The following is a 27,625-nucleotide window of genomic DNA, read 5'->3' on the forward strand; positions in this document are numbered from 1 at the left end:
GCCTGAGGCAGTAGGATTTCTTAAGCCCAGGAGTTTGAGGTTGCTGTGTGCTAGGCTGATGCCACGGCACTCTAGCCTGGGCAACAGAGTGAGAGTCTGTCTCAAAAAAAAGGAGACGGGCACCAGACTCAGACAGTCCTTGCTTGCCTTTAGGCAAGTTACTGTACCTCTGCGAGCCTCAGTTTTCCCATTGTAAACAGGGCTAATAATACCTGATTACAGGCCTGTGGTTAGGTAAGATGGTTCACATCAGGCCTTTTGCACTCAGGGCCTGGCACTTAGAAAGCATTTAACAAAGGTGACCTTTTGTCACGCTGCAGTCGTAAGAGGAAACCATCACAGGTCACAGTGCGGGCATTGTGGGGAGGCAGGCAGACTGTCTCACAAGAGACAGATTCCTTCAAGAATGGAACCGAGACACCCGCAGGAGAAGGTATCCTAGGCCGAGAGGACACCAAGCCCCACTCCTTTATTCGCTATCAGTCATCGGCCCTGGCCCAAGCATCTTTTCCATGCCGGACGCTGCCCACACCTGCTTTCTCGCTGAAACTCTCCAGGAGCAGCACTGCATTATCCATAGCAGGGGCAAGAGGGGTAACAGCTGGATTTAGCATTCCTTGACCAGGAATGCTTGCCAGGCTCTGCTCTAAGTGCTTGGTATGTATTAACTGATTTCATCTTAGAACAACTCAGCTATAGATGAGGAAACTGAGGCACAGAGGGGTTCTGTAACATGCTCACAGGCCCGATGCTGGTCAGCAGCAGGCTGTTCTGCCTGTCCAGTGAGTGCCCCCAGGGCCACCAAGGGGTGACTCAGCAGATGAGTGCTGTGTAGGCTCAGTGGGAGGCCATGACCTACCGGCCCTTCTGGGCTCCCACCCCCCGGTGCCCCATCCCTGACCAGGGCACGGAGGGAAGCCAGGGAGAGGGGTGGTGCACTACAAGCCAAGAGGGCGCTGGAGGGGACGCTCCCAAGGGTCCCTTCCTGGGCACATACACTGTGTCATGCGCCGGTCGTCACTGCTCTGGATGCGGTGGCCATTGTGGAACCAGCTGATGGTGGGGTAGGGCAGGCCAGTCACCTGGCACTCCAGCATGGCCTCCTTGGCCAGGCCCACCTCCAGGTCCTGCAGTGGCCGCAGGAAGTCAGGAATGGACAGCCGCTCCAGCTCGCCCTGCTCTGGCTCCTCGGGGATGGACGGCATCTTCTCCAGCTTCGAGCTGTAAGAACCACAGGGTTGCCCAGAGGCCTGGGCCGCGCCTCCTGCCGCGGGGCTGGGCTGGCCCTCTCAGCCGCAGCCCACGCGGCACCTGGGGCCCTAGGCGGTACCTGGGGCCTGAGGCTGCTGTCCGGGGCTCCTCCACGTAGAGCTGGGCTGAGCAGTGGGCCTGGCCATGGGTGTTGGTGGCACTGACCTCGTAGAGCCCCTCATCCTCGCTGCCCACGTGGGCGATATGCAGTGAGTACAGACCCCCGTCCTGCCGCAGCCGCAGGTTCTCGCTCTCCTCCACGGGGTGGCCTGGGGGAGGGAGGGGTGGGATGCAGAGCACAGCAGGGGCCCTGCCGTCAGCACACCCCATCCTGGCCTAGGCCCTTGGGGGTCCCCCAGCACCGCAGGGCGGGGGTCATACCAAAGTGGGTCCAGGTAACCGAGGGGGGCGGGGTGCCACTGATCTTGCAGTCGAAGTGGGCAGCTCGGCCCTCCAGCACCTCCATGTCTTCCAGCAGCCGTGTGAACAGAGGCGCCAGCGAGGGCCGCACGGTCAGCCGGGCACTGCAGGTCAGCTCATCTGGGGGCAGGGGACAGGGGACAGGGGACAGTGCAGAGACAGGGAAGGCCAAGACTTAGGCCCAGGGACCCCATCCTGCCAGTCCTGCCCTAAGGCCGGGCAGGAAGCAGGAGGCTGGGCAGGGCCCAGCAAAGGCTCTTAGCACCGGAGGTGACCTTCTCAGGAGGGTAGAAGTTCACAAGGGTGGCCAGTAGGCCACCATGGCAGGCTGGGAACTCCATAGCAGCCCAGGGCCTGGCCCGGCTCTCCCCTCCTCACTGCACCCTGCCCACTCAGGAGGAAGCACAGCCCAGCTCCGGGAGGGTTCCAGAAGCCAAGCCCATTCCCTCTCCCACGCCCCTCCTTGGAAGTCTCCTCTGTGCCCTGCTCATGCCCACACTCCTGCCCGCCCCAGACCCAGAGCAGATGCCCCTCTACCACCCCACAAAGAGGAGACCGCAGTCCCTTATGCTGACCCAATGCCTCTTCCTGCTTACAAAGCCCAGCTTCACCTCAGATGCCATCACCTACACCCTGGTAGGGTTCCCTCATGGGAACAGCTAGCCCTGACGCAGCACTCCCTTTGTGCCAGGTACCAGTCTGAGTGCTCATTGTACTGAGGCAGGGGTGCAGTCCTATCTCCCACCCCTGCCCTTCACATGAGGAGAGGACCAGGTCAGAGATGTCATTAGCAACAATAATGGCTGGCATTTATTAGGTGCCACCTTTTGACAGGCGCTGTGCTTTGTTCTTTCCATATGTTATCTCATTAATCCTACTAATCCCCCTATGGAGTAGGTATTATCGTGATTCCTTTCTACAGACGAAGAGTCGAAAGCTCAGAGAGATGAAGTGACTTGGAAATGTACAGGGCAGGAGCTGGAACCCGAGTCTAGGTTTGCCTGCTACACCTCAGCAGATTTGCTCCCTCATGGGAACAGCTAGCCCTGACGCAGCACTTCCTTTGTGCCAGGTACCAGTCTAAGTGCTCATTGTATTGAGGCAGGGGTGCTGTCCTATCTCCCACCCCTTGCACCTCCCCCAAGAGACAGAGCCCCATTTCCCAGGAGGGTTTCTGCACCCTCAGTCCCCTCCCTCCAGCTCTCAGGCACCCACAGCAGCCCTAGGGCCTGAGCGGGCAGTTACCTTTAGCCGTGCTGAGCTTGCAGGTGTAGACACCACTGTCGTCCTCATGCACAGAGGTGAGCAGCAGCTTGCATTTGCGGCCATCGAAATGCATCTTGCATTTGAGCAGCGCAGGCTGCAGCAGGCGGCCGCGGCACAGCCAGTCCACCTCCACATCGGTGGGACCCGCCACCAGGCACTCAAACAGCGCCATCTCCCCGGCCCCCACGTCCACGTCCTGCAGGGGGGCCAGCACGGCCAAGGACCGGCTTTCAGGGTGTGCTGGGGGGAAAGCAGCCACGGGGGCCACACACAGAGCAGAGACACACAGGGTGAGGGAGACACACACACGCACACACAGAGAGACAGACAGACACAGAGAGAGAGATGCATTTTGTTCCACTGGAGACAGGGAATGCCCACCCGCCTGGCCAGGACAGCAAGGAGTGCCTAGACCTGGCTTCAAGACGGCAACCCAGGCTGGGCCAGGGAGAGTGACTCATGGGAGGCGAGGGGGCACTGGGGGAGGGGGAATTGAGAGGGCCACGTGGTGGCGGAGACGGCGGCGGAAAAAAAAAAAACACAGCACACCAGCTGGGTACAAACTGGACTTTATTTGAACTAAGAAATTGGTGTTTCTGATATCTCCACTCCCAGGACAGCAGCCCCTGCTCCTGCACCAAGCCTGGCCAACTCTCTCCGGCCCAGGCAGAGCATCCCCGGCCCTGACAGTGAAGGACGGAGCCCCGCACAGGCCCTAAACCTGCCAGGGCCAGGGCTCAGCCCGGGGCCTCTGGCTTTTGGTCTCTTGTGGAATAGAAAGTGTTGTGCCATTGGAAACCTATTTCAGGAATGGTCAGTACCCTGCCCCCCGCCCCCAATGAGACCTTTGTCAACAGCCTCTGCCCCTCTGGGCCCTCCCATACTGCGGATGCCATGCCCTGTCCTCTCCTGCTCTGTCACACCCACCCCAGCTCAGAGGCATCCTTTCCTGACCGTCACAGACACACAGACAGACAAACAGATAGACAGACAGGCCTGTAGCAGCGGTAGCACATGCGCTCGCTCGATGCTCCCCTGTGGGGAGAGACTGGGGGGCTTGATCCCCGCATGGCTGCCCCTTCCCAGCACTCAGTCCATGTGGCGGCCTCCTGGCCCGCACAGCCATGTGTCCACTCGGGTAGGGAGGGTCCACAGGGGCCCATGTGCTAGCCCAGGGTGCTGCACGGGGTGGGGAGGGGAGGCTGGGACGGGTCCGGGCCGGCGGGCCTGGGTCTGTGGGCAGGAGGCAGTGAGACACAGCGAGGTCCGAGAGGTGCCTGAGACAGGGGCGCGGCTCGGAGGGTAGCGGGGGGAGCGCAGGTGCCCCCTGAGCTCACTCGCCTGTGTACAGACAAAAACCTCAGTCAGCAAGCGGCAGGTTAGTGCAGCACACGCACACGCACACGCACATACGCACAGGCACACGGACCTGGCTAGGGCCCTTCTGGATGGAGAGCTGCCTCTCAGCTCCCCCAAGTCCCCAAGACCAGCTCTGGGCCAAGAGGGCCAGTGGCTGGCCAGAGGCTGGGTCCCCGGGGATCCTGGGCAGGCAGAGACCCTGGGCCACCAGGGCAGAGGCATTCACAGGCATGAGGAGCACCCCACAGCCTGGGGGATGTTGGGAGGAATCCCAAAGAGTGAAGCACCGAGACACGGGTTAACACAGAGAAGCGAGGCAGAGGCAGAGCCAGAGCCTGGAGAAGGAGCAGGCCAGAGATGGGGGCTGAAGAATCTGGGAACCAGGGAGGGGACAACCATAGGGACAGGAGGCGCAGGGGAGGGTCACTGAGGCAGGTGGGACCCTGCAGAGACACTAAGACCCCTTAGGGTCCGGGCCCCCACAGGTACCTTAGGGGTATCTTGGGAAGTTCTCAGAGCTGACCTCCACCGGGCATGAAAGGACTGAGCCTTGTGGGAGGCAGGGAGGGCAGAGGGCTGAAGGAGGAGCTAGAAGAGGTCCCTGGCCCTGAGCCATCATGGGGAAGGCTGAGGCGGAAGACAAGGCAATGGCCAACCCTTGGGGAGAAAAACCCACCAGCCCTCGGAGGACAGCCTAGATAGGGCTGGTCATCCCTGCTGCCAGACAGGGCCCCTGCCCTTGTGCCCCCAACTCCGGGGGCCCAGCCCTATCCATATCTCACAGCTGTGCTTACCCTGGCCCTCTGGGGTCCCTGCGATGCTCCATGCCCAAGTTACCCCAAGGGCCCCTGCGAACGGGTCCAGACACCACTCACCCACTACTACCCCAACCACAAAAGCTTCTGCACAGCAATGGGATGGGCAGGGTGGGCAAGGGGGCTAGAGGAGGGGTGGTGTGGGAGTGAGGGAGGGGCTTGGCCAGAACAGGTGACAAAGGCTCAGAACAGTGTGCAGAGAGGATGGCTGGTGGTGGGCGCCGGGTCTCTGGCTGCTGCTGGGGCTGCGTGATGGAGCATGGGGGAGGCAGCACCATGTAGTAAGCTGAGCACAGAACAATCTGCTGTGCACCCCAGGCAAGTCGCATTCTCTCTCTGGGCCTCGGCTTACTCAACTGCAATATACGCAGCTGGACCAGAGAACCCCTAAGGCCCTTTCAGTGGTGGTGTCCTGTAACTGAGGCTGTGTGAGAGCTGTCAGAGGGGGGAGCCAGGGCCGGGGTGAGGTGGGGGCTCACGGAGTGTGGGAGGTACTCACCTCGGACCTCCAGGCGGGCCTCGCACTGCCGAGCGCCATACTCGTTGACCGCCTTGCACGTGTAGAAGCCGGCGTCGCCGCGCTCGGCAGCCAGGATCCGCAGCCGGCACAGCCCGCCCTCCGCCTCCTCTGCGAAGCGCCGCTGGTCCGGGCGCACCGGCTGGCGGTTTCTCAGCCTGTCAGAGGGGTGAGAACTCAGTCCTGGCCCTGGGCTTGACCTGCGGGTGCAGGGAGGTAGGGCTGCGGAGCCACGCGGGCCTCTCTTCCCCTCTGCAGCTCGCCCAGGCCCCAGATCAGCCCCACTGGCCTTGGGTGCCAGAGCTAGGTCTTCACCCTGACTCTGCCATCCCACCCCGTCCAGGAACTTCCAGGCCACCTCTGCCCCCTGGATCTCTGCCTTTGCAGAACCCACCACACTCAGGATAGACACATGCTGTTTAGCTCTTAATAGTTCTTAAACTTCCTCATGTCTCATTTTTGTTTATTCATAATGGAGAGATAGCTTTCCCACTTCCCAAAAGGGATATGAAAGAACTTACAATGTTTAAAAAAATCACAGCAGGGACCAGACAATCAATTAAAAATAAAAACCAGAACCCGAACCAATAAAAAACAAGCAAGCGGAGTGATCGATGTTCCAGGCACCTGGCTGAGCAAGGCACCGCGGCCGAGACCCACATTTAACTCTGGGCTTCTGGCAGCTCAGAAACAAATTGTTAAGGCTGGGCCTAGCACAGAGCTGGGCACAGAGCGGCCTCAGAAGTCACCCTGCTGTCAACTGATGGGGTGGGGGATGGGCAGCCTTCTCCAGGACCATCATGTGGACAGACATGAGACCATTTATTGCCCAAACCCCTCCCCGGAAGGGGAGGTCCTGAATAAGCCTGGAACAGCAGGGTGAGGGGGCAAGGGTGTTGGGGAGTGGCACTGCTATCCCTGGGACGAGGCTTCCTGAGGCAGCTCACAGGGAAGTCCACACAGGGTCCATTCCTGCCACCCACAGCCAGCCTGGCAGGGCTAAGCCTAGAGCCGGGGAGCTGGGGGGTGGTGTGAGCGGCTGCTACTCACCAGGAGACCACAGGCTTGGGCTCCCCCTGCACGCGGATGCTCATGATGACATCTTGGCCTTCTCTTACTGACTGGTCCATAAGTGAGACCTGCAGGGGGACCCCAAAGTGTCAGGGGAGACGGCACAGCCTTGGCTCCTGGGGGCTGGGGGATCTGGGTCAGGGGCCTCTTCCACCCAGCCCAGCAGAGGCTGGCTCTGAGGAAGAAGGGTTAATTAGGGGCAAAGTTCCAGGTCTCGCTGGAGCCTAAGCATGGCCCTAAGGACAAGGAATGGGAGTACAGGGGGGGCCTGGCACCAGCCTCAGGGCTCTGACCTTGAAGGTGGGGGGTGCCTTGGAGCCAGTGTCAGAAGAACGGCGGTTCTGGCTGGGACTGAGCTTCATGGTGGGGGTTTGGGGCCAGGTTTCTCCAGGCTCCGGGAAATCCTCTGGGGGGCTCAGGTACTCCTCGTCCGAGGTGATGGGGCTGCTGAAAGGGGATGAGGATCCACCTGGAGGAGAGACAGAGGAAGATGCCAGGGGAGGAAGGGGGCCGGCTGGAATGCTGCACAGAGCCCAGGAGTTGGGGCAGCTGCCCCAAGGCCGGCCCTGCCCTGACCTCACCTCCTGGGCTCCCACTTGCTTGCTGCACGGTCTTGCCCAAGTGCCTGCTCTCCCTGAACCCCTGAATCCTCCTCTGCCACAGACTCTGCAACATTGACCCTGCCGACCCCCTGGGAGGGGACACCATAAGGAATGGCCTGGGGCAAAGAACTCGGGCAGCAGAAGGGCCCCTCCTAGGCCTTGTGGGAGACTCAGAATTCCACTGGAGCAGGAATCCCATGTTCTTGGCATGAAGTGGGGGCCCAAACTACCAATCACCAGCTCCAAAAGCAAGTGGGGCACATCTCTGGGACCCCAGAGTGGCACAGCCAGGACACCCATTTCTTGAGTGAGCTGGGCCTAGTGCGGAGGAACACACTCCTCAGACCAGCCCCATCCTGTCCTCAGACCGGGGCCAATGGGGCGGCACTGTCCAGCCTGCCCTTCCCCCTTCCCTTCTCAGCTTCCTGCCACAGAAAGCCCAGGGGCACCTGTTCACCCCAGCCCTATAGCATGGACCCCAAAACTCTCAGGGGATAGGAAAGCAGAGCTGGAGTCATCCACAGAACAGGGCAGCTCAGCCTGGGGAGAAGGAGGGGGGCACCAGAGTCCGCCTTGGGGGAGGGGTGTCCCCAGGGCCCTGACGCCCTCCCCCGCAACTGGCCAGGGGCCCAGCCTCGCTGAGCTGGCTCCTATCCGACTGCCAAATACAGACATGAATCTGCCACAGCCCCCGGCCCCTCCTCCAGTTTCCCCACCCCAAGCCCCCATCAAGACTGCACCCCAACTCACCCGAGACTCTGCACACCGACCCCAGCCTGCGCCTGTCCCAAAGCTCTGCCCTGGCACCAGGCCCTCCTGCTGCCTGCCCTCTGCCCACCCCACCTGGCTCCCCAGGGAGCAGGGGCCCAGGAGCCCAGGAGCCCAGCCCCAGCTCAGCTCAGTGGGCTGGCTGACCCAGCTGACAGCCCTCACTGAGAAGGCCCCGGGCGGGGGAAGGAGGTGAGGGCTGGCCAGGGGAGAGGCTGGGTGGCAGGCCGGCAGCTGGCTGGGAAGGTAGTGCCTGCTGAGACCGCAGGCAGCCTGGGCCCTGGAGTGGAGGGGAGGAGCGGGGAGGGGCAGAGCACAGCAAGGCTGAATTTAGCCACCCTGCTCATTCCCCGGCAGCGGCAGCGGGATCTGCCTTTTCTCTCCTTACAGCTTCTGGACCCTGACAAGAGCAAAGCCCCCTCAGCGGTGCCTTGATTCCAGGTGTGGGGGCCTCAGTCCCCAGAGCAAGAAGGGGAGGGGAGGCACTGCACCATGGCATTGAAGACACTCGCCCTGATGAGCTCTGACACGTCCCCACGGCATATGGCCCCCCTGTTGCCATCGTCCTGACCAAACCACCTAGAACCCCAACCTGGGAATCCGCTGACCAGCCTCAAATACTACAGAGCCAGGCTGCACTGTTTCCCCCTCGCCGAGACTCAGAACTGTCAGGACCTTCGCCCTCCTTCCCAGAGGTGCCCCCCTCAACCTGAGGGAGCCCAGATCCCACCTGTGCCTCCTCGTTCCTGCCATGGCCACCCCAGGGCGCTAGGCCTGCACCCAACCCTCCTGCCGGCTCTGCTGGGGCACCTGTTGGCAACTTGCCTTCATCCGTTGGCCCCACCAGGGCCAATAGTGGGGAGAGCAGGGGCTGCTTCCCCCAGATGACCCCTGTAACTAGCACCCATTTGTATCTAGGCTTGGGAAGGGGTTTGGAAACAGCCAGAGAGAAGAGGGTATTGAGCAGGGGTCACATGTCCTTCCTCCTCCTCCCACCACCTCAGCCCCGCCCAGGGCCGCATTCCCAAGCTGTGACCTGTGTTTCCCGGCATTGCGGTGAGGAAGGAGGGGTGGGGGCCAGGAGGAGGAGGGGCCCACCATTCAGGCTGGAGGTCTTGAGGTAGGGGTGGGAAGGAAAGTCAGAATGGCACTTGGAGCTGGAGGCATGGCCCCTAGCTGACGCTGAGATCACAGACATGGCCTCTGGAGGTGGGTGCCCCCTCCCCTTCGTGGAGCCTGGAGCCCTGCTCCAGGGTCACCTCCAGGCTGAGCAGTGCTGAGGCGCCCCAGGCCCAGGGAGGGAGAGCGGGGATCCATGCTGGATTGGCAAGGTTTGCAGGGAGTCTCGGCGACCCCTGATGGTGGTTGGCGGAACAGCACCTTGGGGCATCCAGCCACCAAGCAAGCCTGTCCTCAAGCCCCTCGGAGACAGGGACAGTCAGAGCAGCCCACGCAGGAGGCTCAGGCTCCAGAGGGGGCAGAAAGAGGCCTCTTTGAGACAAGACATTGGTCCCTGCCCCTGCACATCCCTAAAACTGCGTGGCCAAGGAGGCTGATCAAGGATCCCAGGGGCTCCACATCAGGCTCTGGTACCACCTAGGTTTCCCTGGCCCCATAGCCAAAACCACCTTTGTAGCCAGTGCCTGACATCCTGGCCCTGCCCCATCCACAAGCCCGGCTCTCACTGTGGACAACACATTTTCGCCGGCCAGGAAGCTGGGAGCAGGTGCCCCCTAAACCTAAGAGGCACACACACTCACCAGCCCTGAGCAACTCACCATGGAAGTGCCACCCCTTCACACCTCCCATGCTGACCCTGTGCACGTGTCTGTCCTTTCAACATTGCTCCCAGGTCAAACACACTTAATGAAAATACTGGCACTTGGGAGCCCATGGGAAACCCTTTTTCCTCAGACCAGCACATCCAGCTGGTCCCAACTGTTTCCACCGTCCTCTGAGGTGGAACAGATATAGTTGCAGCCACCACTGCTACTATCTAGTATGTGAAAGGTGTTGCTCAAGGCTCTGTGCATCAGGGCTTTTCAGAATGATCCTTGAACTAGCCACAGCAGCACCACCTAGGGCTTACTTAAAATACAGACTCCTCAGCCTTACTCCAGCCTGCAGAATTAGATTTCCTGAAATGGGAAGTCAGGAAACTGCATTTTTAAAAAGCACCCTAGGTGACTCTTATGCACATGAAAGTTTAGGGACCACTACTGATCCTATTTGGGAGAAGGACACCCCTAAGAGGTGGTATTACTGAGTCTTACCTCACTGGGCCATTAAACTTCACAGCAGGGCTTTGGACCTAGGAGGTCTGGCTCCACAGTCCATGTGCCCCCCAAGGCACTCTCTGTCCTCCCATCTTGGGCAAGGTCTCTAACTATGGCCGTGGTTCTCAAAGTTTCCTGTGCATCAAATCACCTGGATGGCTCCTTAGACCACAGATTGCTGGGCTGCACCCCCAGAGTTTCTGATTCGGCAGGACTGGGCTGGAGCCAATAACCTGTATTTCTGACACATTCCCCAGGTGATGCTGATGCTGCAGGTCTGGGGACCACACTCTGAGGACCACTGCTCCAGGGTCTTCTCTCCTATCCTACCCACACTGTTAGGCAGAGCTTCATCACCCTTGAAGCTGCATGTCCTGCCCAGCCTCTGTGTGTTACCCAGGTTGTGCCACGGGCTTGGAAAGCCACAGGGACCTCTGTCCACCCACTGCCACCTCACACACAGCCCCTGACTGTTCAGATGGGCCCCCAGGCATGGCTGTGAGGGATAAGGAGTGGCAAAGATGTGGTAGTGTCCTCAGTAGTCTCTGGCTGGTGGGGCAGACAAGTCAGACACACAAACGACTACAATAGCAAGCACAAATGATAAGGTAGCAAGAGAGAAGCAGATAAGGGCCACGGGGTACAGAGAGCGGGAGATGACTTTTGGCTCAGGGAGGAAGAGGGAACAGAGAGAAGAGGCAGTATTGGAATTAGAGTTGGGTTTAGCTAAGAAAAATTTAAAAGCATTCTAGGCAGAGGAAACTGCACAAACATTTGAGGCAAAAAGCACGTGTGCAGAGGGCTGTGGCTCCACGGTCTGGCTGTAGAACTGGGTAAAGATGTCAGGAGTGGGGCATCCCAGCATTAGAGCAGGTGCCTCCCACTGCCACCGAGGGTCACCAAGGGTCAGCCTCAGGCCTCTGGGTCCAGACAGTAGAGGCCAGCTGAAGGCATGTGGCCTTTACTCTGGAGGCAAAGGGGCCTCTGGATTTTTGAGGAAGGCAGTGACACGCTGCAGGTTAACCAGCATTTCCCTGTGGTTTGGCCCCTCCCAGACTGCCCTCCACACGCACTGTCTTGGCAGGTTCCCCACAGGCATCTCTGTAAATTGCCTGCTGCGGTGATCCCACCGTGGAAAGCGAGAGAAAAGGCAGACGTGGCCTGGCCGGGCATCCCACAGGGGGCCTCCCCTTGGACAAGGAGAAGAGCTGTGCTGAGAAGGTTCCAGGTTTTGTTTAAAATGCACCAGGCCCCAGAGAGAATTTCACACGGTCAGCCTGACCTAGCCCCAGCAGTGTTTAATTGCTTCTGCATGACTATGTGGGTTGCTGCAGGTTAGAGACAGCATTAGTACCGATAGTAAATTAGCTCCCCACTCTGACAGGCCAAGAGTGATGATGTCCCACTCCAGGTAACAGCCTCGGGTAGCCAACCTGTCAGGCAGACCTGTTTCTGGCAGACAGCAGCGAAGAGGGAGGGCTGAGTCTGGGCAGGGGGACCATTCCCTGCTGCTTTTCCAGATGTTGTCCAACCCCCACCAAGGGCTGACAACAGGGGCCACATGGCATTGCCCTCCATCGGCAGCCACTGCCATCACAAAGGACAACCTGCAGCTATGCAGCAGGCAGCTGGGGACCAGGGGCAGGAGAAGAGGGTACCGACGTTGGTCCTATGGTTTTCTTCCTTTCCTTCTGCATTCATGACCCCCAATAAACAAGTTCTTTTTTGCTGTGACAGTGTGACAAGAAAACTGTGCCAGCTAAGGTATAGTGAAGAGGCCAAGGTCTTCAATGGAAAATGCTAGAATCTTGGGCTCAACTATATGAGACCTATGCAGGATGGAGGCTCAGGCCCCTGGGGCCTCCTATATCCCCCCTCCTCCTGACCAGCGCCCAGAGGGCCTCCCGTCAGAGCCCACCAGTGCTCACCCAGGCATGCAAGGAAACAAATGGAACCACAGCCACAGTGGAGGTGGGGAGTCAACACAGGAAGGAGAGAAAAACCCCCGATGTCACCCACCCACAGGGGGCACCAGGAGTCCCCTCCCAGTCAGCTTGAGCACAATTCTACCTCAACCTCAAACTCTTTCAGAGTGGCAGGAAAGGGGACAGGGTAGCGTAGTGCTACGGTCCCCAACCCCCGGGCTGTGGCCCATTACTGGTCCGTGGCCTGTTAGGAAATGGACTGCCCAACACCACCTGAGCTCGGCAACACCCCCAAGACACCCCACCCCCCATCCCCAGTCCATGGAAAAACTGTCTTCCATGAAACTGGTCCCTGGTGCCAAACAGGTTGGGGACCCCTGGTATAGTGGTTAGGCCTGTAGGCTTGGGAGAGACTCAGAGACAGGGCTTCAAAGCATGACTGCAGCCTCCAACTGGCCCTGTGCTCCTAGACCTGAGTATCCCAACAGGGCAGTCACCAGCAAACTGAGATCATTTAAATGCACAGTTATTAAAATGTAATGAAATTAAAGATGCAGTTCCTCAGGCACTGTAGCCACATTCCAAGTGCTCAATAGCCACAGGTGGTTAATAACTACCACACTGGACAGTGCACCTATAGAAAACTTCCATCACCACGGAAAGTTCTATTGATCAATGCTGCTTTAGAGCAATTTGCTAAAGCTTTCCAAGTCTCAGTGTCCTCCTCTGTAACATGGGCATAATAATTGAACCTACCTCACAGGGCTGGACTAAATGTGACAACCCAGTCAACACGGGGCCGGCACAGAGGAAGCACTCACCGGATGTTAACTAATCACATGATTTTTATCTGCTACCCACACTAAGTTTACTTGCTTCATGGGGGCTTGTTTCTATCACCCTAAATCTCCTGTTGCTTATAACATGCATAGTCAAACTGCAGGTGCTCAATAAAGGCTGCTGGCCTGGTGCCAGCCCTACATCACTTACTGTCCACATTTTTGTCTTCCCATCTATAAAATGGGACTATCACCACCTGTCACATGTCCCTTAAGGGATATATTAAACACGGCACAATGTAGCTCAAGGAAAGAGAAGTGAAAGGAATGGGAAAAAGTATGTGGCACCGTCCAGACAGAAGAAACTGTTTAGAGAGATGTAGCACTTGGCACCAGGTCGGCACTCAATAAATGCTTGTGTGATGGATGCGGGCAGCTCTGCTTCGGTTAAGCATACTTCTCACACTCCGCAGCCACCCGCCCCGATCCACGCATCTCCTCTGCGAGAAGGGCTGTGGTCTCAGTAGAGTTATTCAGTGGAGTGGGAGGGAGCTGGTGAGGACCAGGCTCTGCCAGCACAGACCCTGCCCCCAAACCACAGCAGCCAGGGCTGCATTCTCTAGACACCCATTCCCTGGTTGCTGAGGAATTGAGATCTGTGGGCTTCCAAAAGCAGGCACTGTTGGGTGGGCACCCCAAGAGGGCGCTGGGCAGCCAGCCCTGGTTACCATGGCACTGGGGGGGGGGCAGGGCAGGGAGGGAGAGGAGCAAGAGAGGGCTGTGGCTGCACACAGGCCTCTTCCCACAAGCCACTGCCCACTGCCTCCCTCCACCTGCTCCCCACAGCGCCCACAGCAACACTGCTGGACACCCTCCCCTAGCCACGCCCCTCACTCCCTGTACACTCCAGGCCTGGGACCCCCACCCCCATGTCCTTGCCAAATGTCTGTGCCACCCCCTGGTTCCGCCTACTCCTGCTGCTCTCCAGGTCCACTGGCCCCTGTCCAGCCACTCTGGACCAAACAGTGCCTTGTAGGGTAAGAAAGTCAGCTTGCTCCACCACAGCCAGAGCTGAGTCTAGACCCACGTGCCTGCCCCTCAGGCCCTTGAGCCAGCCTGACTTATGGGGGCTGCTGTCTTGCTGCAATGCCTGGTGCAACCGACTACTGTGATGAAGGCTGTCTGGCTCCCCAGAGATACCACGATGGGCAGAGGACACGAGGCTGGGAAAAATGGAGGGCCTGGGGGCTGCGGGCCTTGCCAGGGCAGGTGTGGAGTCCCCAAGGCACAGAGAGTGTGAAGAAAAGGGCAGAGAAGAATAAAGCGCTTCCCAGATCCTCATGGAAACCTGAGCACAACATCACCCCTTAATAACGCTAACAACTAACATTTGTCTACAGCTTTACAGTTCATAAAGCTTGTTCACACATTCACTTTCAGCCGTGAGGATGGTATAATTATCTCTGGTTTACAAGGAGGAAACCGAAGCTCAGGGAGATTCAATGTAGCTAGCAAACACAGAACTCCCAGTCAAGGGCTGACAGCTGCCTTGCCCCAAGCCGCCTTCCCAACCTTAAAAGGCTCCCAAATGGCCCTGAGCCAGGATCAGGGCACCCCCTACGTGCCCCTCGCCAAATCTCAGCCCAAGACAACTATTGACCGGAGTCCTGGGACCAGGCCTGAGCCCCCTAAGGGGAGCTGGGAGCTGAGTCAGAGGCCAGATCCCAGAGGTGATGGAAGGACGGAAGCACGCAGCGGAGGGGCGGGTATGATTCAGCGCAGTGGGAGGGGTGAGAAGGAGAAAGCCTAAAACATGGGCTCCTGGGAGGGATATGCAAACTAAAGAAGATGGAGACCTGCCGTTCCACAAGCCAGACAGTGCAACCAAAGGCTCTAATGTAGCACGAGACCAAGATCGGACACCATCAAGAACTCCCCCACCATGCAGGTGCTGATGCCCTGGGACCACAGCACGCAGGCTCTGCCATCCTGTCTCCTGCAGCACTCAGTGGAAGAAAGGGACAGAACAGCGTGTGCTGTTCCCCTCCTGGCATGTCCCACCCCTCCCCGTGCCAGTCTGAATCCCAGCCTCCTTCAGGGCCCAATGTCTCTCGGTGCAGGCGTCCCACAACACTGACCACCTGTTTGACTTTCCTCAGCACTGGATTCATCTGCCTGGCACTGTCCCCCAACCTAGGTCCCCTGATCCAGGTCTGGTCACCCAGTGGTAACCTCCTGGAGGGTTGAATCTTTCTTTTCCTCCCGTAACGCCCCCTCCCCACACTCACCTCCTCCACCCCTACAGCCCAGGGTCATCTCATTGTCCGGCCCAGCAACCCTGAATGAGCTGGACTGGCCAGACACACTGACACTGGCCCACCTCTGCCAGAACCAGAAAGGAACTGGGCTGAAACCCAAAGAAAGCAGTCCGACACCAAGTAAGGGCTTTCATAAAAATAGAAAACAAGGCGGCCTCAGCACTGTCCTCTCCCCCACCAGAGAGGTGCTCTCAGCTGTACCTTCTATACGGCTGTGGGTTCAGCATTAGCAGGGGGAGGTGGGTTGTAGCACTTGAAAGCATCCTTCACTGGGAGGGAGGGCTGTCCTCAGAAGGCTCATGGTGGCTCGTAATGCCCTTTGAGCCGAGAGATACTTTTTTGTGGACACTTGAGGGCAATTTGCTCCCCCCACAGGACCCTGTTCAGGGAAATGCCCTGGGAGGATGGCATTTAGAGGATGTCTAAAGACAAATTTCTCTGACTTCATGAATTGGCCAACCTTGTGTGTGCCTTGGGAATTTGGCCCCTGCCCTAAGGCCAGGGCCATTTAAAATGCTGCCACCAAAGCTGCTGGCACCAAGAATGGGCCGTGCATGGATTGTGCATGCTGGCTGAGAGCCCGCGCTCTCGGGGGGAGTGGGAAGGGGGCCTGGGCCCACGCCTCCCTCAGAACTACTGGAAGTGTTACAGCTCTCCCCCACCCGGCCCTGGGCTCGACGGGCTCCCTACCAGGTCTCACGGCCAGTGAGGCGGCACAGCTGGCCTGGCCCAGCTCGTTGGTGGCGGTGGCCATATAGCTCCCGGCGTCAGTCGCCCGGGCCTCCCTGAGCAGCAGGGTGTGCCGCTCACCCTCGGCCCGGACGAGGAGGCGGCCCTCGCTGCACAGCGCTGACCCATCCTTGTACCAGGACACTGTGGGGAAGCACGGGGGAACCAGCTTGTGGGCGCCCACTAGAAAAATCACACCTTGCCCACACACACCCCACAGGAGCCCAAACCACTCTTCTCGCCACCCCAGGGAATCGGGAGGAATCTGCCCTCACTCAGGGAAGCCCAGGTTGTCCTCCTCATCTGAGAGGAGGGGGGTCCTGGAAAATCTCCCTTAACACACACACACACACACACACACACACACACACACATACAAGTCAGGTCAGCCGCCCTGGAGGGGATAACTGCCCTCCTCCCCACCCCCTCCCTTCCCAGTCTCGAATGCCCCCGCTACCCCAGCCTCAGCCTGGCCCCAGCCCTGGGAGCTCACCTTGCGGTGGGGGATTGGCGGTGATGATACATTTGAGCAGCACGTCGGCCCCTGGTGCCACCACCACATTCTGCAGAGGGATCTCAAATACGGGGGCCTCCAGGGGCTCCTCTCCAGCGGACACATAGGAATCATCCGAAGACTCTGCCGGACACAGGGGTGACAGGGTAAGGGGACAACTCAGGGGGAGACAGAGTATTGGCAGCCTGCATCCTAGAAAGCCATGCCCAAAGAGAGGGGCTTCTAGAAGTCAGAGGCTAGGGAAGCCAAGGGTCTCTCTCCTGAACGTCGTGAGACAGGGGAAAAGGAAGCCCAGAGGAGGGTGCTCCAGCAGAACAGGGCAGCCTTGACTCCGGTTAGTTTGGCTGTTCCTCAACTTCATCCACAATTAGAGTGTTGGTTGCTGGAGGAAGCCAGGGGCCACGCTCTGTATGTCTCCACATAAATCAGTCATCACATGTGGTGTACCAGGCCCTATGCAAGGTACTCTGAGAGGTGCAAGATGGTACAAGCTGCCAAACGGTCAGAGGACAAGCTAACAGCATCCCAAGACTTAAGCAATAAGAGGCAACATGTCACAGGGCAACATATGGTAAACTATCAAATTCGTGATGCCACCAGCTTCAAAAGAGGGAATGGCAGAGGGCTCTGAGAGGCCTATGAAGATCAGCTTTGAATCTGTCCATTCACCAACAGTGACCCCGCACTTGCTGTGTATTGAGCACTGTACGGGTACAGGGACACTACAGGAAATAAGATGCAGCCTGGCTTACAAGAAGCTCTTACAGACAAAGAGATAATAAAACTCTGTTGTAGCAGATCTCTCTGGGTATTATTCTCCAACTGTGACATTCTATAAGCTAATAAAGGACAATGTAGGTAGCCAAAAGAGCAGTGAGAGTCCCAATTCTGCTGTTTTCCAGCCACGTAACCGTGGGCAAATTAGATAACCTCTCTGAGCCTCAGTTTTGTTATCTGTAAGATGGAGGAGATAACACCCAACACTCTGTAGAGCTGGCACACAGATGAAACAAGATAACATCCTTAAGGTTCTTGTTAACACTGCGCTGGGATGAGGCTGTGAGTGTGCAATAGTGGTGGCCAGCAGGACAATTGACAGGAACCTAATCATCTCTTAAGATTCTGAGGTGGTGATACTTAAATGCAAAACAATTTTGATGAAGAAAAATACACAGTGGTAAGTGCAATGAAAGAGATACAGGCAGGGTCTCCAGAGAGCAGTGGGGAGAGGCATCTAGCCTGGGGGAGCAGTGGAAGCGAGTCAAGGATGGCTTCCTCTGCCTCTCTCCAGGAGTGGGCCCCAAGCTGATATTCCAGATGAGCATTAGGGCGGGGCATTCTCCTGTTGGTGATGTTGGTCATCACCCCTGGGAAGGTTGGGAGACCACACAAAGGCAGGCAAATGTAGGGACCACAGCGCAGCCATGCAATGTGCAAGGACAGGAACGAGGAGGCTGGAAGGGGAGGCCGGGTCAGATCTCAGTGGCTACAGATGGTTCGGGAACGGTGCTGGGATGGGAAGGGCAGAGTAGAGGTGGCTGGCCTGAAGTTTGCCTGTAACAGAGACTTGGCAAATTATTTGAGACCATCTATACCATCTCTTCTATACAGAGGGTTGAGGGCTTTGGTGGGGCTCCTTAGGTTCCCACCAGTGCATTCCCCCATTATTGGTCCTTGAGCCAATAGCCTAGCAGGCCACTGGACCCAGGGACCTATGGCAGGCATTGGGGCACCAGTCCCTACTCACACCTCAGCCCCACCCAGCCTCCAACGAAACAGTGCGCCTCACCAGCGACAGGTTCTAGCACAAGGACCTTCACAATCCTTCACTCAAACTCAGCTTGTGTTCACCCCTCCTCTGGCAAACCCACCCTCACTGCCCACTAGCAGCTTCAAGCCAGACAGCAGAGCAGTCTTGCTCTCCTCAAACCCTCTCCCACCCGTGTCCAGGCACCTTCTCGGCCCTCCCCGCGGCCTTACCGAGCTCAGGGGAGGTGGGCCGGGCCCGGCGACCTTTGCCCTGGCTGCGAGTCCCTCTGCGGTCCCAGGCCCCCCAGGGACCGTCTTCCTCCGGCCCTCTGCGCAGCCTCTTCTCGGCCTCAGGCCCCGCCCTGTTCTTCTCCAAGGTCTGGGGCACAGTAACGCCCTCCAGGCCCGGCGTGGCCCAGGGCAGGAAGCGCACAGCCTGCGCTGGGGGCTCCCGCTTTCGTCCCGGGGGGACTTTCGTCCTGGCTTCTGGAGGATCGGCGGCGGGGGGTGGCACGGGGCTCCTGCACTCCTGGATAGCTCTGCCCCGGGTCAGCGGGAACTGGTCTCGACGCCTAACCTCTTGCTGCGGGCCGTCCCCCAGCTCCGTCCGGCCCACCGGCCCACGGCTCCTGGGCCTCCCTGGCTCTTCCCCAGGCCTCCCCGCGACGCTCGGAGGGGCCGGCTGGGCTGCGGCGGGGCTCACGGCCCGCGGGGTTTTGGGGGTGGAGGGCCGGGGGAAGAGCGGGGGCTCGCCGGGCTCTCGAGGGGACGGGGCGCGATGCAGCGTGGCGCGCAGGGACTCGTGAGAGCGCACCAGCTCCTCCCGCGACGTGGAGCGGCGGATGCGGCCCAGCTCTTGGGCGAAACGCAGCTCGAGGTCGGAGGCCGCGCTGCGCTGCCGTGTGCGCTCGTCCAGCGAGGCCGCCTTCTGCTGGAACAGGCGGCGCCGCTCGGCCACGCTGCCCGGCGGCGACCGCAGCTCCTCCTGTGAGGCCCCGGGCGTGCCCCACGGCGCGCCGCCCTCCGACTTGGGCTGCTCCAGAGAGCGGGCCTTGCGCAGTGGCACCCAGGGCCGCAGGGGTGCCGGCGGCGAGTCGCTGCGCTCCAGGCTGCGCCGTCGTTCCTCGAAGAACTGCAGCTTGTCCAGGATGCGGGAGCCGGCGCGCACCAGCCTCGGCGAGCGGCCGAGCGCCGACAGGCGGCCCGAAGCCTCGCTCAGGGGCGTCTGAGGACGGGACTCTGCCGTGCCTGCCAGCGAGGGCCCCGACGATTTGGACTTTTTCCCTCGCTTCTCTTCGGCGGTGGCGTCCTCGGGTAGCACCAGCTCCTGAGTGCGCCGGTGGGGTGATGTAGGGGTAGCCGCGGGCTGGGCGCTGGGTCCCGGCGGGGACCGCTTACCCACCCGAGGGGACGGTGGGGGGAGCAGCGCGGATTTGGAGGGTGGTGGAGGGGCCGGGCGACGCGGGGCTTCGCTGGCCAGCTGAGGCTGAAGGTCGGGCTCCTCCCTGCGCAATCCGCTCTGAGGGACGCTGCTGCAGAACCAAGATGGAGAGGGGTAGAGGATTCAGGGGGTCTCCCCTCCTAGACCCTTAGCTTGTGACAGGAATTGGGCAGTGGGACATGCTGGGCAGGCTTGTGAGTGACATGGGCCAGACCCTCCCATCCCCACCCCCACCCCCAAGAGAAGGGCACAGCCAGAGCAGGTGCTGGGGAGAGGCTGGCGGCTCTGGCACCAGATTGGGCTAGTGGCTGGGTCCAGGTACAGACCCTGCCCCAGGGACTCTGGCCAGCCCCCTCCCCCCAGCCCCAGAAGCTGGGAAACAGCCGAAACAGAACTGAGCATGAGGGAGAGAAAAGAATGAGGCTTACAACTCAAAGGATGAAGTGGTATGGGAAGACAGGAGGGTTGGGTGGGGAGGGGCCCTCTCAGGAATGCAGCCTCCCACTCATTCCTGTCTCCAGCTGGCCCCATACCCCTGCCCATTCTCAGCAGGACACACCCCATTCACAGTGGCCCCTAGAAGAGCAGTAGCCGCCTCCTGGACCAGGCACGGGCCTTCAGGGGGCAGCGCCCCATCCCTGAGATCACCATGCAGACCTGAGCCATCCCTAACACCATCACCAGTGCTGACAGGACACAGCAGGTGGCAATGGGGTACCCACGCCCCCCCATTAGAACTTTGACTTTGCTCTGCCCCTGGGAAAGGTATCTTGAGTCCTTGGAAACGCCCCTGAGAAGCACAGAACACCCCCCCCCAAAGGAGTATGCTCAGAAATAACTCAGCTCAGAAATAACTACCAAGTGGGCCTGAATAGGGGGTGTGGGCAAAGAGGAGGAGGGAAAGTGCCTGTCACCCCAGAGTACCTCTCTCACTTAACAGAGCTTTGATGCCCAAGAGCTAGCCCTCAGTTTCCCCCATCTGGACCCTTGGGGGATACATCAAACATAAAGATTAGCAAGAGAAGGAATTAGCTATTATAATACCTGACACATTAGAAAAAGCTCAATAAAAACTTAGGAAATGGCTAACTGAATACTTACTGTGTGCCAGGCATGTACTAAGTTCTTAAAATGCATTGAGTCATTTAATCTGCACAACAGTCCTGTGAGGTAGGAACTGTTATTATCCCCATTTACAGATGAAGAAACTGAGGCTTAAAAGAGGTTAAGTGCTTTCCTTGCCAAGGTTACAGAGGTAGGAAATGGTGCTGGAACTGAAATCCAGGAAGTCTGAATCCTGAGGCCTATTCCCTCTAAAATGTCTGAGTTTCCAGGGGCATGGAAGGGAGGATAAATAGTAGGGTACTAGCCATGAGCAGAAGTATTAGGGGTTCCCAAGTATAAGGATGTTTTAGCCTTCCTGGGATGTTGTAGCCACCCACACTACAGACCCACCTCTGGCTAAGGGGAAGGGGGGAGCTGGCAAGCCAGACTGCCCTATAGGAGAAAGATCTCAGCCAGCCACCTGCAGGGAGGCATAGTCTACTCAGGGGGAGGGGCAGCTGAGTCCCTGAGGAATGGCCTCTGGGAACTGGGTGAGGCCTGGAGAGAAACTGGGGACAGCAGAGGAGGCCTCTTGCTGGCAGCTCTGCACTCTAGGCCAGACTCTGTACCACAGACATCACTAAGGAAATGGGTTCCTCCGAAGTTGCCATAGCAACTCCAGGCTCGGCTGGGGCCTGGTAAAGAAAGGCAGGGAAGGAAAGGCGAGTCCAGGGCACTGGAGCACCTGGTAAGGCCAACAGGATAAGCCAAGGGAGCCTCTCCTGCCCCTGCCCCCACCTCGACTCCCCCACCCACCACTAGCCACTCCAATCACCCTCAAAACAGCCTCCCCTGCAGGACCCTTCTTTCTCCTCCCTGACAATACCTGCCCCCCAAACCCATGCCCATCATAACCCAGGTCCCCCTCAACTCCCCAGATGCCCCCAATACCTCTATCATCAGACACTCCCCTCTTGCTGTAGACTCCCTCTTGTATCTGGCAGCCCCACATCTCCAAAAATGGCTCCAATGTCTCACTCCAACACATCCGCTTGGTACCACCCCCTACCAGGACAACCTTGAACCCCACCCTGGGGATTTCCCATGAGAGAGATCACTGCATGCCCCGCCACCTTCACTCCCAGCCCTCCACCTCCACCCAGCCCAGTCTCTAGCCCCCCCTCCCCTGGCCCCCTCCCCCAGCCCCACAGCCTCCACAGTCTCCTGCCCTGGCCCCAGCTGCCCCTGGCCACCTCGCTCTCTTCTCTCTCTCTCGGTTGCTCACTTGCTCCCCTGCTCTCTCCTGCTCTCCCGGGAGCTGCCGTGCAGAAAGGTTCTGTTCCTCCCAGAAAAAGGCCCACATGGGAACAGGAATGTGCAGAGAGATGAAAAGGCAGCAGCTGCTGAGACAGCAGGCACGGAGGGGGCCCCCGAGGGGGGGGGATCCTGGGGACAACTGGAGCCTGAATGGGTGAGGTGGGAGAGGGCCCCTGAGAAACTGGAGATCTTGGAGGAACCAAGGAGGGGACAGAGGGGTCCACGAGACCATGGAGAAGGCACAGTGAACCAGGACAGGTGGGAGCAGGAGGACGTGGGTGGTGACGGCACAGAAGGACGAGAAAGCAGTGTGGGAAGACAGAGTGGAAGGGGGTGAGGAGTGCACAGGGAAATGGATGGGACAGGGTGACAGTGGAAGGTGACGGTGGAGGCTGATGGAGCAGTGAGGGCAGCGCAGGACAGCGTGGTGAGATGGGGCAGTGCAGGCCCAGGTGAGGCCATTACTTACACGTGGATCGAGAGCGCCCGTCCTCTGTACAGACTGAACGCGCTGCCATACAGGTCACTGGCCACCGAAAGGCTATCCTCTGACCCCCAGCTTGCGCCCACCAGATTAGCTCGAGATGCCCGCACCAGCGGCTCCACCCCCAGGTGCCGTGGCCCGGCCCCGGTTGCCTGTGCTTGCCTTGGGCTGCCCGGGAGGCGGCGGGTGCCACCCCCACTGCCCGCTTCCTGCTCCAGGACCGTCTGCCCGCTGCCCCACCAGCTCACTTGCTCCTCCGAGGTGCCTGTCACGGAGGTCGGGGGTGTGTCCAGGGAGGTGCCCACCAGGGTGTCAGAGCCCCCTAGAGAAAGAAGCATTGTGAGACCCGAGGCACCCCTGGTGGGAAAACCGCCTCCCTGCTCTTTGATCACCCCAGAGAGCTCACCCGTGGGGGTGCTGAAGGCCCCGTCATCCCGAAGCTCCAGGCGCTGGGTCCCCTGTACATCGCTGATGTCATCCTCAGCCGTCTCCGAGTCTGGAGAAGAAGGGGTCTGTGTGGGCAGGGCCCTCCTCCCTCTGCCTCCACCTCTTCCCTGTGTCGCCTCCTGCCTCCCCCACACAGGCTCCATCTCATCACTGGTAGGGCTGCCAGCACCCTGTCTTCTCCCCGCTTTTGCTCCCTACATCCCCCTGCCCAGCCTGGACAGGATAACCTCACCCATGCCAGTGTCCTGGTTCCGTCTCTGGGCCCCAGCTACTCACCCTTGCCTCTGTGAGGTCCTCAAAACTGCCATGCCCCCTCCCAACCACTTAATGGATTACCAGGGCCTCATCCCCTCTCCCTCTTCCCCTTGTCAGTGCAGTGATAGCTTAAGTTCCTGTGCAGCCCCGAAAATAGCCAGGTCCTAGGTTCCAAGGCTCTAAAGTCTGGGTTCCAGTACCCCAGGAACAAACGGGAGTCACCTCAGAGTTGTACTGTCAGGGTACTCGACCAACCGCAGGCCAGCCTGTCCTCTACCCCAAACCAGCTGGAAGGCATCAGGGTGCAGCTGAGGCAGGGTGAGGAGAGGCCGGGGCCAGGTGGGGAAGAGGGAGAAGTGGGGGGCTAGGGCAGGAGCCAGTTTCCTACCGTAACTTTGCTTTCTGCAGGAGCGGAAAACTTCGCTTCCATAGGAGCAGCAGGAGAGAGACAGGGACAGACTGTTATCAGAGCGTTTGTGGGGTAGGGCATGGAGGGCAGGCAGGACAGAGGGAGGCAGGAGGTACCCAGTGCCCTGAGATGCCCTGTGGGGATGGGTGGGGGGACGGAGACACCTGGAATGTGCCCAGCACTGGGAACCCCCATGTTTGGGCTAGTTATTCCAGCTGCCTGGGTGATTCTGGTACCCTTGGCACTTGGTGGTGGTGCAACTGGCCACACACACACCTGCTTGTGCTGAGCCCCACTGCAGACCCAGGCTTCCCATTAGGGGTCAGGCCCACTCTCTATTACATCTGCATCCTGCTTTGACCTCTCCTGCAAGCCAACCCCCCATCATGCTGTGACAGGCACCTTCCTCAAGATCCCTCTTCTACTGTCGAATGGTCCTTAAAAATGCCCATTAGCTAGGTTAGGAGCAAAGTTTCCTGGGCTAATTTTTCAACTTTCCCAGGCTCTATCAAGTCTGTGCCTCAGTTTCCTTCTAGATGCCATGACAAGCAGGAGCCATGTACTGGTTGCCAAAGCATGGCACTGAGCTCTTCCCCACTTGGCCCCACAGATGGAGAACAGGGAGCCCAGCTCATGGCGGGGTGTGCTAGTGAGCCCCCTCCCCACTGCTGTACTCTCTCAGTTGCTGGGCATAAAGGGCCTTCTTGGGTGGATGAGTAGATGAGTGTGGGGGTGTGTAGGGAGGTCCCACATCTCATGAGCTGTCTTCAGGGCCTTGATGCCTCATGAAGGGACATGGACCAAGAGGAGTGGGCATGGGCTAGAGCAGGGATGCCCATAGTCCACGCACCATGGGTGAGTCGGCCAAAGGCCCGGCGGGAATGGCCGGTTTTCTGAAAGAGAAAAGCCAGAATGAATAGTTGGGGGGGGAGGCTTGTTCCTGAGGTCCCTATGCTTCTCAACCAAACCTGCTATATCCAGCAGAAACTCATTCCAGGGGCCAGTGTGTGTGTGGGGGAGTGGTGGGGCAAACAGAGACCCAGAGTGACCATTTCCCCAGTAGGGAATGTCTCCACTCTGCCCTCTTCCAAGCTACCCGGCTGGGCTCCCAGGAGGAGCAAGGAAGGAAGGAGAGGACAGCAGGCTTTGGGTGGAACGCTGGGACTCCCCACTGGACAGAGGCTCACAGCCTGGGACCTGAGCAACACCCGAGACAGAGGACAGAAGACAAGGTAGTCAGGCTGACTGAGGAGAAGGAGAAAGAGGAGAAGATTGGGGGGGGGGGTGGTTGTTCTTGAATGACTGGGAGATGGAGGGACCAGGACACAGATTTCTGCTGGGGGGAGGGCAGATACCTGGATAGGTGTCTAGCGGGTTGGGGAGGGGTGATGGGGGCAGGAGGTAAGGTCTCCGAAGGGCTGGAGCCTCGCGAATGCAGAAAGGAGGCCCGGGTACGCAAAGGACAGGGCAGGGCTTGGGGAATTATTCAGCTCAGCGCGGATCCTTGTGCGTTGCTTTCAGGAGCTCCGGAAGGCTCCAGAGTGGGGGGCTGGGGAAGGCCGGGCGGGGGCCGGGGCCAGGGATGGACCGAGGCGAGGGAAGACAAGGTAGCAAAGAAACAACTGGGCGCTCCACGCCGAAGCCTGCGGCGGGGACCCCCCGGGTGGTCGCGGGAATTGCGGGCGATTGCGGGAAGGGTCTGCCCTTCAGCGCGGGGAGGGGCCTGCGCGCTCGGGACGCAGGTTGGGGCGCCCCCTGAACAGCGGCTGGCCCGCCGCCCACGGCGGGGATGGGGTGGGGCAGGCGCCGCGCCAGCGCCCCCTCCCCCGGGCCTGGCCGCGATGACCCGCCCTCCCTTCGGGGCGCTCAGCCCTCCCTGCCCCCTCCCGGCGCCGCCCGCCCCCGGAGCCCTCACCTGGAAACGCTTCTTCACCCACAGCTTCTTCATGGCGGGGGAGGGGGCCGGGCCGGCGACCGGGCGAGGAGGGGACGGGCGGGGGCGGGGCGGAGTCGGAGGCGGGGCCGGGGGCGAGCCGGGGAGCGGGCGGGAGCCGGCGCGGGTGGCGGAAGGAGCCTGGGGCCTCGGGAGCCCGGGAGGGGGTAAGGCGGTAGCGGCGGCGGCGCCCGAGCCCGCCCCTCCCCTGCCAGCCTGCACCCCACCTGGCGCCCCTTCGCTTTCCTGTTCCCCTGCGTCTCTTGGTTCGGCCTTCACCTGCCTCCCGGCACGACCACTGGGCCCCCCCTGGGGCTGAGAGCCGTGCGCCCCCACCCTGCATCTGCCTCCCGCTCCCTGGGCACATGGGGAAACTGAGGCACAGAAAGGGGTGCAGGGGCTCCTAGTTCAGGCCATTCTCTCATTGGCAGCCCAGTGCAGCCTTTTTCGCCACCCCCAGCTCCTCCCGCGGGGCGCTCTGGAAGGTCAGCAGCATCTTGACTTGCTCACTCCACAAACATGCGCACATGTACACTGTGCCAGGCAGTACCCAACCGGCCGCAGAGAAGGCGCCGGCTGGGGGCGCCCAGGTTAAACGCAGGGCAGGGGTCCTTGGGGAAGGGGGCTCCGTGCTGACATGGACCCAGACTATGAAAAACCCCAGGCTCCTCGGGAAAGCCAGAAAGGGCTTGACCTCGAGTTTCTTGATGTCCCCGCACCGCCCCTAACCCCCTGTACATTCACACACACAAGCTAGGATGCTCCGAGGTACTCCTATCATCCACAGGAGTATACCCCTGAGAACAGCGGATGTTCTCACACACAGGTGAGCGCACTCACCATTTTTTCTGTGTTCCTCCCCACCCGCCCACCACTGCCCTATTCAGCACCATGCACACTTTGCTCACACAAAATTCTGTCCCCTCCCCACCCCCCGTAATCATTATAGCTAAGTTTCTTTAGCAGTCACTAAGTGCCAGGCACTTTACAAATGTTACCTCATTCACAACAACCAGGTCAGCTTGAAACCTATATACCCATTGAACTGACAAGCGACTGAGTCTCAGAGAAGTACTGCACTTAGCCAAAGCCATACAGGTTCTGGGACTCCATTTGTCCCCCAGATAGGAATTCCCATCCCAGCATGCACAGGTAGTGCCATTCCTGATTCCTAAGTGATTATGAACACTTACTGCGTGCTTGGTATGTACCAGGCATTGTGCTAAGCACTTTTATGAATAAACTCATTTAATCTTCATAATTGGGGAGACTGAGACAGAGAGTTTATTTGCCCAAGGTCACACAGCCAATACATTCAGGGAGCCAGGATTTTAACCCAGGCACTATGACAGGGTTCTTGGTTGCTATGCCATAAAGCCTCACATGCTGATGGGTCAGTGGGTCCCCCTAACCTTATTTCTTTAAATCCTGGGTCTAAAATAAATACAGGGACAGACCAGTGAGTTTTGTTCAGCCTCTGCAATGTTTGGGAAGCATGCTGACAACAGCACCTCCCTCATTTTCAGTTTCTACTTGGCTCCTAAGGTTATTTGAGTTTGTAGACTCTTTATTTTAAAGTTTAAGGTCATGCCTTGAACATTCTGGGTGCATGCAGGTGTTGTTTCCCAGACCACCAGAGGCAAATGTTCCACATACAGACACATGAATGAGGACATGCACTGAGAGGGTACACGTGTGTGTCCATACTAGTTCCAGTGAGAGGACCCTGCACAGCCACAGGCGCTTTCCCTGTCCACCCCCAAACACACCCACTCACAGATGAGGGAGCTGTGTTGGGGAGAGGGGGTAACTTGAGCCCCTGTTCGCCAGGAGAATCCGAGGGGCTGGCACATTCCTTAGCAAAAATAACCAATGGGCAGCAGGCGTGAGTGACGGGACAGCTGGGCCCAAGAGGGGCCGGCAGGATTCTGTGTTC

At 59.2% G+C, this 27,625-nt stretch overlaps 1 protein-coding gene across 11 annotated transcripts in view; it reads right to left on the minus strand.

The window, feature by feature from the left end:
* The window catches only part of SPEG (striated muscle enriched protein kinase), a 49,026-nt gene extending 23,287 nt beyond the window's left edge, over positions 1–25,739 (minus strand). For 2 of the 11 annotated variants that reach the window (XM_045559412.1, XM_045559411.1), the window contains exons 1-16: positions 25,672–25,727; positions 24,607–24,649; positions 23,736–23,765; positions 23,052–23,141; positions 22,631–22,967; positions 22,098–22,307; positions 18,591–19,891; positions 16,590–16,733; positions 16,058–16,240; positions 6,993–7,168; positions 6,679–6,767; positions 5,611–5,786; positions 2,917–3,177; positions 1,633–1,791; positions 1,331–1,520; positions 998–1,221 (exon numbers count right to left, since the gene is read on the minus strand). In XM_045559412.1, the coding sequence (XP_045415368.1) occupies positions 998–1,221; positions 1,331–1,520; positions 1,633–1,791; positions 2,917–3,177; positions 5,611–5,786; positions 6,679–6,767; positions 6,993–7,168; positions 16,058–16,240; positions 16,590–16,733; positions 18,591–19,891; positions 22,098–22,307; positions 22,631–22,967; positions 23,052–23,141; positions 23,736–23,765; positions 24,607–24,649; positions 25,672–25,704 (3,646 nt within the window). In that variant the 5' untranslated portion in view covers positions 25,705–25,727. The other 9 variants (XR_006736905.1, XM_045559414.1, XM_045559419.1 and 6 more) reach the window with 9 other exon arrangements.
* Positions 25,740–27,625: the final 1,886 nt, after the last annotated feature.

Source organism: Lemur catta, chromosome 8 (genome assembly GCF_020740605.2).
Source record: "Lemur catta isolate mLemCat1 chromosome 8, mLemCat1.pri, whole genome shotgun sequence".
NCBI lineage: Eukaryota > Metazoa > Chordata > Mammalia > Primates > Lemuridae > Lemur > Lemur catta.